General features: G+C 38.4%; 1 protein-coding gene across 7 annotated transcripts in view; it reads right to left on the bottom strand.

Moving 5' to 3' along the window:
- The window catches only part of ST6GALNAC3 (ST6 N-acetylgalactosaminide alpha-2,6-sialyltransferase 3), a 595,740-nt gene that overhangs the window by 176,051 nt on the left and 407,239 nt on the right, over window positions 1–12,450 (bottom strand). The window contains exon 4 of one of the 7 annotated variants that reach the window (XM_032606615.1): window positions 8,994–9,069. The exons of the other annotated variants lie outside the window; for them this stretch is intronic. Coding sequence (XP_032462506.1) covers window positions 9,060–9,069 — 10 coding nt within the window. The 3' untranslated portion in view covers window positions 8,994–9,059. Of the gene's footprint in view, window positions 1–8,993; window positions 9,070–12,450 lie in introns of those variants that run through there. 7 annotated transcript variants of the gene reach the window in all.

Here is a 12,450-nt window from a genome sequence, read left to right as displayed (position 1 = left end):
TATATCCAGACAATGGAATATTATTCCGCCATAAAAAGGAATAAAGTACTGACACATGCTAAAACATGGACAAACCTTGAACATATCATGCTAAGTGAAAGAAGTCAAATACAGAAGACCACATATTGTATGATTCCATTTATATAAAATAACCAGAATAAGCAAATTCATAGAGACAGAAAGCAGATTAATGAGTGAATGGCAAGGGCTAATAGGCAGTAACTGCTTAATTGGTATGGCTTTTCCTTTTGTGGGATGCAAACGATCTGACACTAGATAGTAGTGATGGTTGCACATTGAAAATGTACTAAACATCACTGAATTATACACTTTAAAATGGTTAATTTATATTATGTGTATTTTAACAGACACACAAGCACACAATGGCAGCTCCAGAAGTTCTATATAGAATTGAGGGAAGTGCTTAAGGGCATCAACACATTTGAAAAGATCTAGAGGCTTTGCATCAAATCTGTGTTTGCTAAAAATAAACAAACAGGACCTAACCAAACTTAAAAGCTTTTGCACGGCAAAGGAAACCATCAACAAAATGAAAAGACAACTCACAAAACAGGAAAAAATATCTGCAAACGATGCAACCAACAAGGGCTTAATTTCCAAAATATGCAAACAGCTCATACAACTCAATATCAAAAGAAAAAGAAAAACAAAAACCCAACCCAATCAAAAAATGGGCAGAAGACCTAAATAGACATTTCTCCAAAGAAGAAATACAGATGGCCAATAGGCACACAAAAAGATGCTCAACACCACTAATTAATAGAGAAATGCAAATCAAAACCACAATGAGGTATGAACTCACACTGGTCAGAATGGCCATCATCCAAAAGTCTACAAATAATAAATGCTGGAAAGGGTGTGGAGAAAAGGGAACCCTCCTACACTGTTGGTGGGAATGTAAATTGGTACAGCCACTATGGAGAACAGTATGGAGATTCCTTAAAAAAACTAAAAATAGAGCTACTATATGATCCAGCAATCCCACTCCTGGGTATATATCCAGAAAAGGTGAAAACTAATTTGAAAAGATACATGCACCCCAATGTTCATAACACCACTATTTACAGTACTCTAGACATGGAAACAACCCATCAACAGATGAGTGGTTTAAGAAGATTATATATATATATATATATATATATATATATATATATATATATATATATATAATGGAATATTACTCAGCTGTAAACAAGAATGAAACATTGCCATTTGCAGCCTCATGCATGGACTTAGACAATATCATACTAAGTGAAGGGAGTCAGACAGACAAAGACAAATATTATATTATATCACTTATACGTAGACTCTATAAAATAATACAATGAATCTACATACAAAACAGAAATAGACTTATAGACATAGAAACCAAACTTATGGTTACCAAAGGGGAAAGGGAGGATGGTAGGAGGGATAAAATAAGAGTATGGGAATAACAGATACAAACTACTATACGTAAAATAAATAAAAAGGATTTATGTATAACACAAGGAATTATACTGAATATCTCATAATAACCTATAATGAAAATAATCTGGAAAAAATATATAACTGAATAACTTTGCTGTACACCTGAAACTAACAGATTATTGTAAATCAACTGTACTTCAATAAAAAAAAACAAACTGTGTTTGCTAAGCATAAACATGATTTTCACTTAATTTGGATATTTACTTAGGATGGCTGGGAGTCAGGGAATGATGGAGATTAAGGAAGGGAGAAACTTATGAGAACTATTCCACAGCACTGCTAAATGCTAAATGCACATGTTAAAACATCTCATAGAAGTAGCCAGTGTTTCCATTTTTAAATAATCAATATGGGATGCTATTCCTTACAGTGGAGGCACAGAAAATAAAATAGACTTTTTGCATTCAACCAAGTTCATATTTTGTTATCTGTATTTATTTAAATGAGCATAGCCTATAATTTCTGCTTGCAGTGTCACCACTTTTCTCCCCTGTAATATGGAAACACTGCTAATTTTCTTCTCCACTCTCCTGGCAATTTTTATTGGTTTGTACAGTGATAGGGAACAAGCATGCTTACAAACTTGTAATAAGCTACTCCCTCCCAGCAGCCCACAATCAATCCCATTCTATCCCCATATTTCTGTTAGACAGGGGTGGCTTACTGTCTAAGGACACTATTTTAATTTGCCAGGCCATCTTGAATCTAAGTTTAAAAACTAGGAAAGGGGACTTCCCTGGTGGCACAGTGGTTAAGAATCCGCCTGCCAATGCAGGGGACACGGGTTCAAGCCCTGGTCAAGGAAGATCCCACATGCCGTGGAGCAAATAAGCCCATGCGCCACAACTACTGAGTCTGCATTCTAGAGCCCGTGAGACACAACTACTGAGCCCGTGCATCTAGAGCTCATGCTCCACAAGAGAAGCCACCGCAATGAGAAGCTGGTGCACCTCAACGAAGAGGTCACCACAACTAGAGAAAAGCCTGCATGCAGCAAAGATGACCAAATGCAGCCAAAAATAAATAAATAACAATAATAAATTTATTTAAAAAAAAAAACTAGGAAAGGGAAGAAACCAAATTTCTCAGAACTGATAGCTTAGAAGTTCTTTCTATACAACTTAAGCAGAGGTATGTTCACTCCTAGTGATATTTACTGACATGCTAGGAGTATATAAATCCCAGATACAGTACATCTTCCTGAATTGTCAGTTTCTTTCCATGATAAGGGATCTAAGAAATTATTTTTATATTAAAACAGATACTTTATGGAGCAAGATGCAAGATCCATGTTTATTTTGAAGATTATAGAAGACTTAAAAAAAAATTCTCACCAGTTTCCAGACACCGAAGAGGTAGGTTCATTCTCCTCTGCCTTCAGGAATACATAAAAGCACTTTTGTAAACTGCAGTAGAACATATAAATTTGCAGCAATGTAGCATTGGGCCCGCTGGTGCAACAGTATCAGGGTCTCAGCTAATGCCACACAGAGGAGTCACAACCTTATTGCAGAAGTGTATTGCATTTTGGAAGTTTTAGCTGCAGCAATCAGAGAAGAAAAAGAAATAAAAAGAATCCAAATCGGAAAAGAAGAAGTAAAGTTGTCACTGTTTGCAGATGACATGATACTATACATAGAGAATCTTAATGATGCTACCAGAAAACTACTAGAGCTAATCAATGAATTGGTAAAGTAGCAGGATACAAAATTAATGCACAGAAATCTCTTGCATTCTTATACACTAATGATGAAAAATCTGAAAGTGAAATTAAGGAAACACTCCCATTTACCACTGCAACAGAAAGAATAAAATAGCTAGGAATAAACCTACCTAAGGAGAAAAAAGACTTGTATGCAGAAAACTATAAGACACTGATGAAAGAAATTAAAGATGATACAAACAGATGGAGAGATATACCATGTTCTTGGATTGGAAGAATCAACATTGTGAAAATGACTATACTACCCAAAGCAATCTACAGATTCAATGCAATCCCTATCAAATTACCACTGGAATTTTTCACAGAACTAGAACAAAAAATTTCACAATTTGTATGGAGACACAAAAGACCCCGAATAGCCAAAGCAATCTTGAGAAAGAAAAACGGAGCTGGAGGAATCAGGCTCCCTGACTTCGGAATATACTACAAAGCTACAGTAATCAAGACAGTATGGCACTGGCACAAAAACAGAAATATAGATCAATGGAACAAGAGAGAAAGCTGAGAGATAAACCCACGGACATATTTTTGATAAAGGAGGCAAGAATACACAATAGAGAAAAAGCCTCTTCAATAAGTGGTGCTGGGAAAACTGGATAGCTACATGTAAAAGAGTGAAATTAGAACACTCCCTAACACCATACACAAAAATAAACTCAAAATGGATTAAAGACCTAAATGTAAGGCCAGACACTATAAAACTCTTAGAGGAAAACATAGGCAGAACACTCTATGACATAAATCACAGCAAGATCCGTTTTTGACCCACCTCCTAGAGAAATGGAAATGAAAACAAAAATAAACAAATGGGACCTAATGAAACTTCAAAGCTTTTGCACAGCAAAGGAAACCATAAACAAGACCAAAAGACAACCCTCAGAATGGGAGAAAATATTTGCAAATGAAGGAACTGACAAAGAGTCAAAATCTCTAAAATTCACAAGCAGCTCATGCAGCTCAATATCAAAAAAACAAACAACCCAATCCAAAAATGGGCAGAAGACCTACATAGACATTTCTCCAAAGAATATATACAGATTGCCAACAAACACATGATAGAATGCTCAACATCATTAATCATTAGAGAATTGCAAATCAAAACTACAATGAGATATCATCTCACACCAGTCAGAATGGCCATCATCAAAAAATCTACAAACAATAAATGCTGGAGACGGTGTGGAGAAAAGGGAACCCTCTTGCACTGTTGGTGGGAATGTAAATTGATACAGCCTCTATGGAGAACAGTATGGAGGCTTCTTAAAAAACTAAAAATAGAACTATCATACAACTCAGCAATCCCACTACTGGGCATATACCCTGAGAAAACCATAATTCAAAAAGAGTCATGTACCAAAATGTTCATTGCAGCTCTATTTACAATAGCCAGGACATGGAAGCAACCTAAGTGTCCATCGACAGATGAATGGAAAAAGAAGATGTGGCATATATATACAATGGAATATTACTCAGCCATAAAAAGAAATGAAATTGAGTTATTTGTAATGAGGTGGATGGACCTAGAGACTGTCATACAGAGTGAAGTAAGTCAGAAAGAGAAAAACAAATACCGTATGCTAACACATATATATGGAATCTAAAAAAAATAAAAATGTTCTGAAGAACATAGGGGCAGGACAGGAGTAAAGATGCAGACATAGAGAATGGACTTGAGGACATGGGGAGAGGGAAGAGGAAGCTGGGACAAAGTGAGAGAGTGGCATGGATATATATACATTTCCAAATGTAAAACTGATAGCTAGTGGGAAGCAGTCTCATAGCACAGGGAGATCAGCTCTGTGCTTTGTGACCACCTAGAGGTGTGGGATAGGGAGGGTGGGAGGGAGGGAGACGCAAGAGGTAAGAGATATGGGGATATATGTATATGTATATCTGATTCACTTTGTTATAAAGCAGAAACTAACACACCATTGTAAAGCAATTATACTCCAATAAAGATGTTAAAAAAAAGAAAGAAAGAAATGTATTGCCGTTAGTTCACAAAGTGTTTGTATATATATAATTCATTCAATCCTTACGATGCCTTTGTGAGGTTGGCATTTCATGGAGAGTGGTAAGGAAGCTCTGAAAACTTAAGCAACTTTCATTTGTAGGGATAGTAACAGTTAGACTAAGAATCCAAGGTACCCTAAAAGTCGAAGCAAAATGCTGGGCTGAAAGAGAGATGGAGTATTTCTTCAAAGTCAGTAGTTAGAGGACTACTCATCCCTCAGAGGGGAGGCAGAGTTCTCATCTAGAGTAACTGAAATAAAGAGAGCAGTGGCACAATGGAAAGTGGGGGTAAAACCTGGTAGCTAAAACTCACAAATACGCACACTGAATGGCAAGATCCTCAGCATCCCAGCAACCAAGGTTATATCCCCAGGAGAGTGGGGTGTTTCCTAAAGAAACTGCATGTCTCCCTAGAGTAAAACCTACATATACAAAATTAAGAGTCCTCAAAAAAGCTGGATCAGCAAGACCAAGCTACAGTGAACACAAAACCCACCACCCAACACACAACTTTCAGTCAGCTTTCATTCTCTGCTTTATTCTTAAATATAAATCAGCAGCAGAAGATTGCCATAAATTGAGGAAAGCTTCCAAAATGAAAGCCAAAAATCAAAACAAACAGAAAAAGAGGAAATGGTAAAAAATAATATGCACACATAATATGTGCAGGAAACGTAACAAATGTAATGACATGATATAAATAAAAAAGATACTGCATCCATAAAAAAAGAACAGGTTGTTATGGAACAGAAATAAACTGAGAATGCAAAAGAACTCTTGAAAAGGAAAAATTTAATAGCTGAATATCAAAAACCTAATCATTAGAATATACATTTAAGTAAACCTGCTCAAAAGCAGAATAGAAAAGCAAAGAGAAAAGGAGAGAAAACAAAGCCATATCTAATATAAGATTAACAGAAGTTTCAGAAAGAGAACTGAAAAAAATAGATGAAATTATCAAAGAAATAATTCAAGAAAATTTCCAAGAGTGTAAGAACAAACCAGAATCTGCATATTCAAACTGCTTACTGAAGCCTAGCACAATTCATTTAAAAGGACCCACACTTAAGCATATTACATTGAAATATCATGACTCCAGAGATGATGAAAAATGCTTAAAATTTCTAATGAGAAAAAATCAGGTCAGGCACAAAGGAGCAAAAGGTCTGAAACTAATCAAGATAGTATCAGACCTCCCAACTAGAAAATGATGGCACAATTCCTCCAAAATTCTCAGGGAAAGGATTTCTCAGCTAAATTCCATTCTTAACAAACTATTGGTCCAGCAGGAGGGTAGAATAAAGACTTGTTTAGAAAAAAATGCAAAGCAACTCATCTTTCTTATCACCCTTTCTTAGGGAGCTCCTGGAAGATGTCCTAGAGCAAAATGAGGGATTTGCCAAGAAAGAGGAAGACAAGGATCTGGGAACCAGAGGTGCAACAACAAATGTGATGTGGGGATCCTATAATGTCAACAATGCGAGAGGCCTGGAGAACATATGTTTGAATACTCAGGGAAAGATACTGATGTGCACGCGGCAGTGCTGATGGACTGTTTAGAAAACTATGCAAATAAAAATACAAGGCAATTAACATCACCGGAAAAAGTTTTTCAGGAAAAGAAACATAACCATAGCCTATTTCTTGCCTTTGCAATAAACATTATTTATACAGTTTTAAATGCTGAACTTTTGCTTTAACTAAAATTATGACAAAGCTATACTGGGAGAATGGGTGAAGAATGTGTGTGGGGACATGAGAGAGAAAAATTCTCAACTGCCATCCCAGGAATTTCATAGGAGATGTCTAAAGTTGAGACACCAGAGACATATATGTATGTTATTTAAAAACATGGATGTAAAGAATATCATCCGAAGATGAGAAGCGATTGCCTCTAGAGGTAAGAATGAGGAGTGGGGAGTGGTGGATGAGCTGCGATTTTTAAACAGACTTTTAAGTATACACATGCATTCTTTTCATAAAAAATAACTCCATGTTGTCCTATAATAATAGAGGATTAAAATTTTTGATATAACCAATATAAGATTGGTTATCAGCCATCAAATACCATATCACAAAACATCTGTATCCAAAAGAAAGAATGTTCATGATATATTGTTGAGGGGAAAATAAAAGTAGGCTACAGCAGTATATTTTGTGTAGTCCCATTTTTGTAAAACACGGACACATATAGACACACACACAGTGGGTATATGCTGTAGATAAAAAAATGAATAGTCCCCACCCTCAACTTCTAGTCCAGTATGGAGGCACACATATAAGCTGACAGTTTTGATATATGTTTGTCAATAGGATGCAGGGATTCTCAAACTTGAGCATGCATCAGAATTACCTGGAGGGCTTGTGTCAACAAAGATTTCAGGGCTCCACCCAGAGTTTCTGATGAACATGTCTGGGGTAGGGCCTAAGAATTTGTTTTTCTAACACAGTCCCAGGAGATGCTGATGCTACTGGCCTGGGACCACACTTCTAACACCACTGATATTTTTTTTTTGCGGTACACGGGCCTCTCACTGTTGTGGCCTATCCCGTTGCGGAGCACAGGCTCCGGACGCGCAGGCCCAGCAGCCATGGCTCACGGGCCCGGCCGCTCCGTGGCATGTGGGATTCTCCCGGACCGGGACACGAACCCGTGGCCCCTGCATCGGCAGGCGGACTCTCAACCACTGTGCCACCAGGGAAGTCCAACCACTGATACTTTTATCTGACATGTTTGGACAGCAAGGGCCTCAAAGGCTTCCTGGAAAAGATGCTCCAAAGTTTCATCTTAAATGGTTCTTAAATGGTCTCCGAAGTTCTCACCAAGTTGGAAAACCATTTTCAACTGCTCACAAAGCTTACCAGAAATTCCAGATTTACCAGTGACAAGACTGTACATACTAACTACCAGCATTATGTTTCCCTGCTTTGGAACAGAATTCTCTAGTCAATACTGGTTATTTCAGACAAATCAGCAGCTCTGCTTGGCATTTTTCTATGTCTTTAATTACCAAAATGGAGAAATGAAAAAATTATTACTTAAGAATTGTAGTTTGATAACCAAAATCTTCTGAGCTAGGGATGACTGGGAGGGGCCCGAGTAACTTTGGGTCCTGATTCAGTCTAATAAACAGATGATACAAGACTCGCCAGCTGGTTAAGAGAGAGTCAGGACTACTCCTTGCTGTGTCTCTGCTCCCTGTCAGATGTTGTTCCTCTGTTCATTTCTCCAGAGCAGAGGGAACAGTGGGAAGTGGAGAAGGACCAACATTAGTGACTTCCTACCAGAGCCCAGACACTGTCTTATGCCCTTGATAGTCCCTGCAATGGGAAGGACATCCCTAGGTGTTTAGGATGGTAAGAATGCATCAAAAAAAAACCAATCTCTGCTCACATGTTGGTCAGCTAGTTTCTCCTCATTGATTTTTTCACGTTTTATTTTTTTTTCCTAAGGACGAAAATAAAGGAGACATATGATTTGAAATTCAGACAGTATATAATACATCACACAGAAAGTCATTTACTGAGCACAGACTAGGCTGAAGGCACTGTGGTGAGCATTGCCAAGGATAGAGAGATGACCCAGTCATCTTCCAGATAACACAGCACATGTCCATGAGCAAACATGTCATTAGTGGGAATACCACTCCCTGCACTCAAAGTGCATAAGCAGAGGCTGACTGATGAAATGTCTTTGATTTAGGAATCCACAGCCTGGTTCCTCATGGCTGCCCTGTCTCTCACTAGCTGAGTGATCTTGGATAAGCCTCCTTTTCCTTATCTGTAATCAGGAGACAGAAAGATCCCCTTTCCTTGCTTCACAGGGTAGGCATCAAAATTCACTGAAATCAAAAACAAGAAAATAGTTTAGAAAATAAAGGTTCTATGCAAATGTATTATGACATTATTGCCAATTTTATCTGCCAGGAATTTTCAACATTATTTTCAAGATTAGAATGGCATATGAAGCTCTTCACGAGCTGAATTCTGAAAACTTCTCCAGTTTCACCACAGTGTTTCATGAACTTGCCTGCTTCCCACTGGACTGTGTGCCTAGCACAGAGCATGGCCTTGAATTGGTATTGAGTAAAAATTGTTAAATAAATGGGTGAGCAAATGTTGTAGAAGCTGTATGAGAGAACTGAAGAATACATTTAGAGCATCCAGCCTCATAACCATGGATAGATTGAAAAAACATCTTCTAATATCCCTTTATCTAACTCAAAGGATCTATAATCTGATCAATTTTTAGAGAGATGAATGCTAAAGACTGGATGTCATGCTAGAAGCTATCAGTTGACTCACTGGGAAAGGAAAAACTCTGGATGGAGATACGATGAAGCCTGTAGTTGGCCATGTCTAGCATAAATTAAAAGCTAACCTCCTTCTCTAGAAAGATGCCAACTTCTTTGCTTCTGATTCTGTGAGAAGTAGAAAGTCAATTCCAGTTACCTGAAACATTGGTATGAACTACTCTAGTAAAACTAACCTAACGAAAATTTGTATTGAGAAATTATTGGAAACACTATTTTCCACAGTTGTTAAGATGCCCAACTGCACCCATTATAGAATCTCCTAGAGAGTGAAAGTAAACAGCACTTAAGTGAAATATAATTCTCTTGCCATCTCTCTTGCGTGGGAGCCTGACCTCTTTGGAATGTGTAAGTCAAGATCAGAAGGCTATTTTCTATCATAATATCTTCATTTTCAAATCATTTTGCTTCAATCTTCATAAAATAACTTTTATGGAGCATCAGGCTGTGCTTTAAAAACTTGACAAGGCTAAGAAATCTAAACCACAGTCCCCTTCACACTTCAGCCAAAGCTATTGAAAACAGAAAGTAAGATCCTTTTTGGTTTAGGGATTCTTGATGGGAATAGGTTAGGGAAGGGGAGAGATGCTTAGGAACTACAGAGGGCCATGGGTTTCTGGCCATGGTCAGGACTTCTAAGAAGTCCTGCCTTGTACTCTGCAACACGTTCTTGCAGACAGAAGGCAGAGCCCTCCCAATTCCAGGCCGAATGAACTGATAAACCCATCACTCTTTAAGGCCAAGTTGGATAACACTGCCTTAACCTGTCCCAGAAACCGTTTGAACTAACAATGATAGCTCTGCTTTTGGCTTTGCTTGGCTTTGTCTTGGTCTGGCCAAGACGCTTGGATCTTATAATTCAAAAGTATACCAGTAGGGCTTCCCTGGTGGCGCTGTGGTTGAGAGTCCGCCTGCCGATGCAGGGGACACGGGTTCGTGCCCCGGTCCGGGAAGATCCCACATGCCATGGAGCGGCTGGGACCGTGAGCCATGGCCGCTGAGTCTGCGCGTCCGGAGCCTGTGTTCCACAACAAGAGGGGCCACAATAGTGAGAGGCCCACGTACCGCAAAAAAAGTATACCAGTAAATGTGCTGTAATAAAACCAAGTTGGTGCTCTTAAAGACTTCAGAAATTGAGACTTCAAGGAAGAGAAATCTTGAGTAATCATAATTGTGATACTATCGATGTCAGAAATCACAGAAGGAAGCTATAGAAAGCCAGTTATTTAAAGAGAAAAAAAGAAAAAGGAAAGGTCTAAAACACAGTAGGAGACCATTTTGACTTTCCTTATCAGTCCTATGTGTGAAAAAATGAGGGCTGCATTCCCCAGGAGTATGGATGAAAGAGGAAGAGCCAAGTTGTTTCCACTCAAATTTTTGAGTCTTAAATTCCATGAAAGAAGTACATTTTTGGATTGGCAGTCACATTCCGTTGGTGAAAGTCAAAAGAGGGATCCTAAAAGGGGTAGTGTCAAAAAAACCACTGAGTCGGGTCCCTTGCTGGGTGGTATTAGAATAATGCCAAGCTGAGTACAAATTGGAGGTTCCTGTCAGATAACAGATCTGCTTCTGGAAACAGATGAAAAAAAAGATAGGAAATTTTTCTTGGTTGATTTAGCAAAAAAAAAAAAAAGCACCTCATACTTTTTTCCCTAGTCTACATCATTGCTCAATAAATCCTGAGGTGAGTTATTTCACAACACAGATAGATTGCCTCTTGGACGTGTATGGAGTAAAACCAATCTAGTCAACTCTGGACTATGTCATGCTAATGAAAGCAGACAGTGATGTGGATAATCCAAAAGAGTGCAAAATCAGAAAGTCCCTTATTTGGGTTTATAAAATGTACTGTATTATTTGACAGGCATCGGGTTTACCTTTGTGTTTGTGCTTTACTTGCAGAAATGTGAATATTAATGGGTAGCCGCTAAGTACACATCAACTGGCAGAGGAGACAACTGAGGTAGGAGGAATAAATCAGTTTAGAATGGAACATTTCTGTAGATAAATTCCAGCTGGCAAATTTAGAGCTGACTAATCATTCCATTATAAAGGGGAATGGACATCAACTCATCTGAAATGGGAAAGTGCCGCTGACGTTTCTTCACCTGACCCAGGTCACACCATTAGAAGTCCCTTACCTCTGACCCTGAGGTCCTTTCCACTCGGTACCACTTACCTGCTCCATGCATCAGCACATTAGCATTTAGAGTGCACTGGAAGAACATAAATGACAAAAAGTTCTAATAAACTGATGAGTGAGACACCATCACAGGGTTGTTTAGTGAAATTAAAATGCTTGAAGACTGAGATGGGCATCAAAGGGAAGCTTACCCTGCCAAAGTGTGTCCTCAGAGAACATGGCCAGAGAAAGAACCTACTTGATGAAGGATAATGGCATTTGTCTCAATTTTAAATTGTTTAGCTCTTCACATGGTGTTTCCTGCAATGCTTTTTGGGTGCTCTTAGTATATAGGACAGCTATGTGTGCAAGCTCTAGGATTAAATCTGTGTTGGAATTCCACCTTGAGCACATTTTCTCCTCTATGGTTCCTCCCCCTGCTGGCTTAGGCAAGTAACATAATCTTCCCGAGGCTCACCTTCCTTACCTGTAAAATAAAGCTAATAATTGTACCCGCCTCATAGGGTTATTGGGACTATCAAGTGAGATGATGTACGAAATACACAGCCCAGGGCCTGGCATACAGTAAGTGTTCAACAAATATTTATTACCATTAAAATAATAATCATTAGGTCCACACACCTTTGTTCGTCCTTCTGGATTGAGCAAACCCACATTCTCTCATATTTCCTTAAGATTTGGTGTCCACGTTGCTTTTTGTTTCTCTTTCTACTCAGCAGCTTGTGAAAACAAAGTACGTCTTTTATCTTATTTTCTCTGCCTAGTTA

Source organism: Phocoena sinus, chromosome 1 (genome assembly GCF_008692025.1).
Source record: "Phocoena sinus isolate mPhoSin1 chromosome 1, mPhoSin1.pri, whole genome shotgun sequence".
In the NCBI taxonomy this organism is placed as follows: domain Eukaryota; kingdom Metazoa; phylum Chordata; class Mammalia; order Artiodactyla; family Phocoenidae; genus Phocoena; species Phocoena sinus.
Note: the sequence above shows the minus strand (reverse complement) of the source record. Positions and strands in the feature narration are given on the sequence as shown.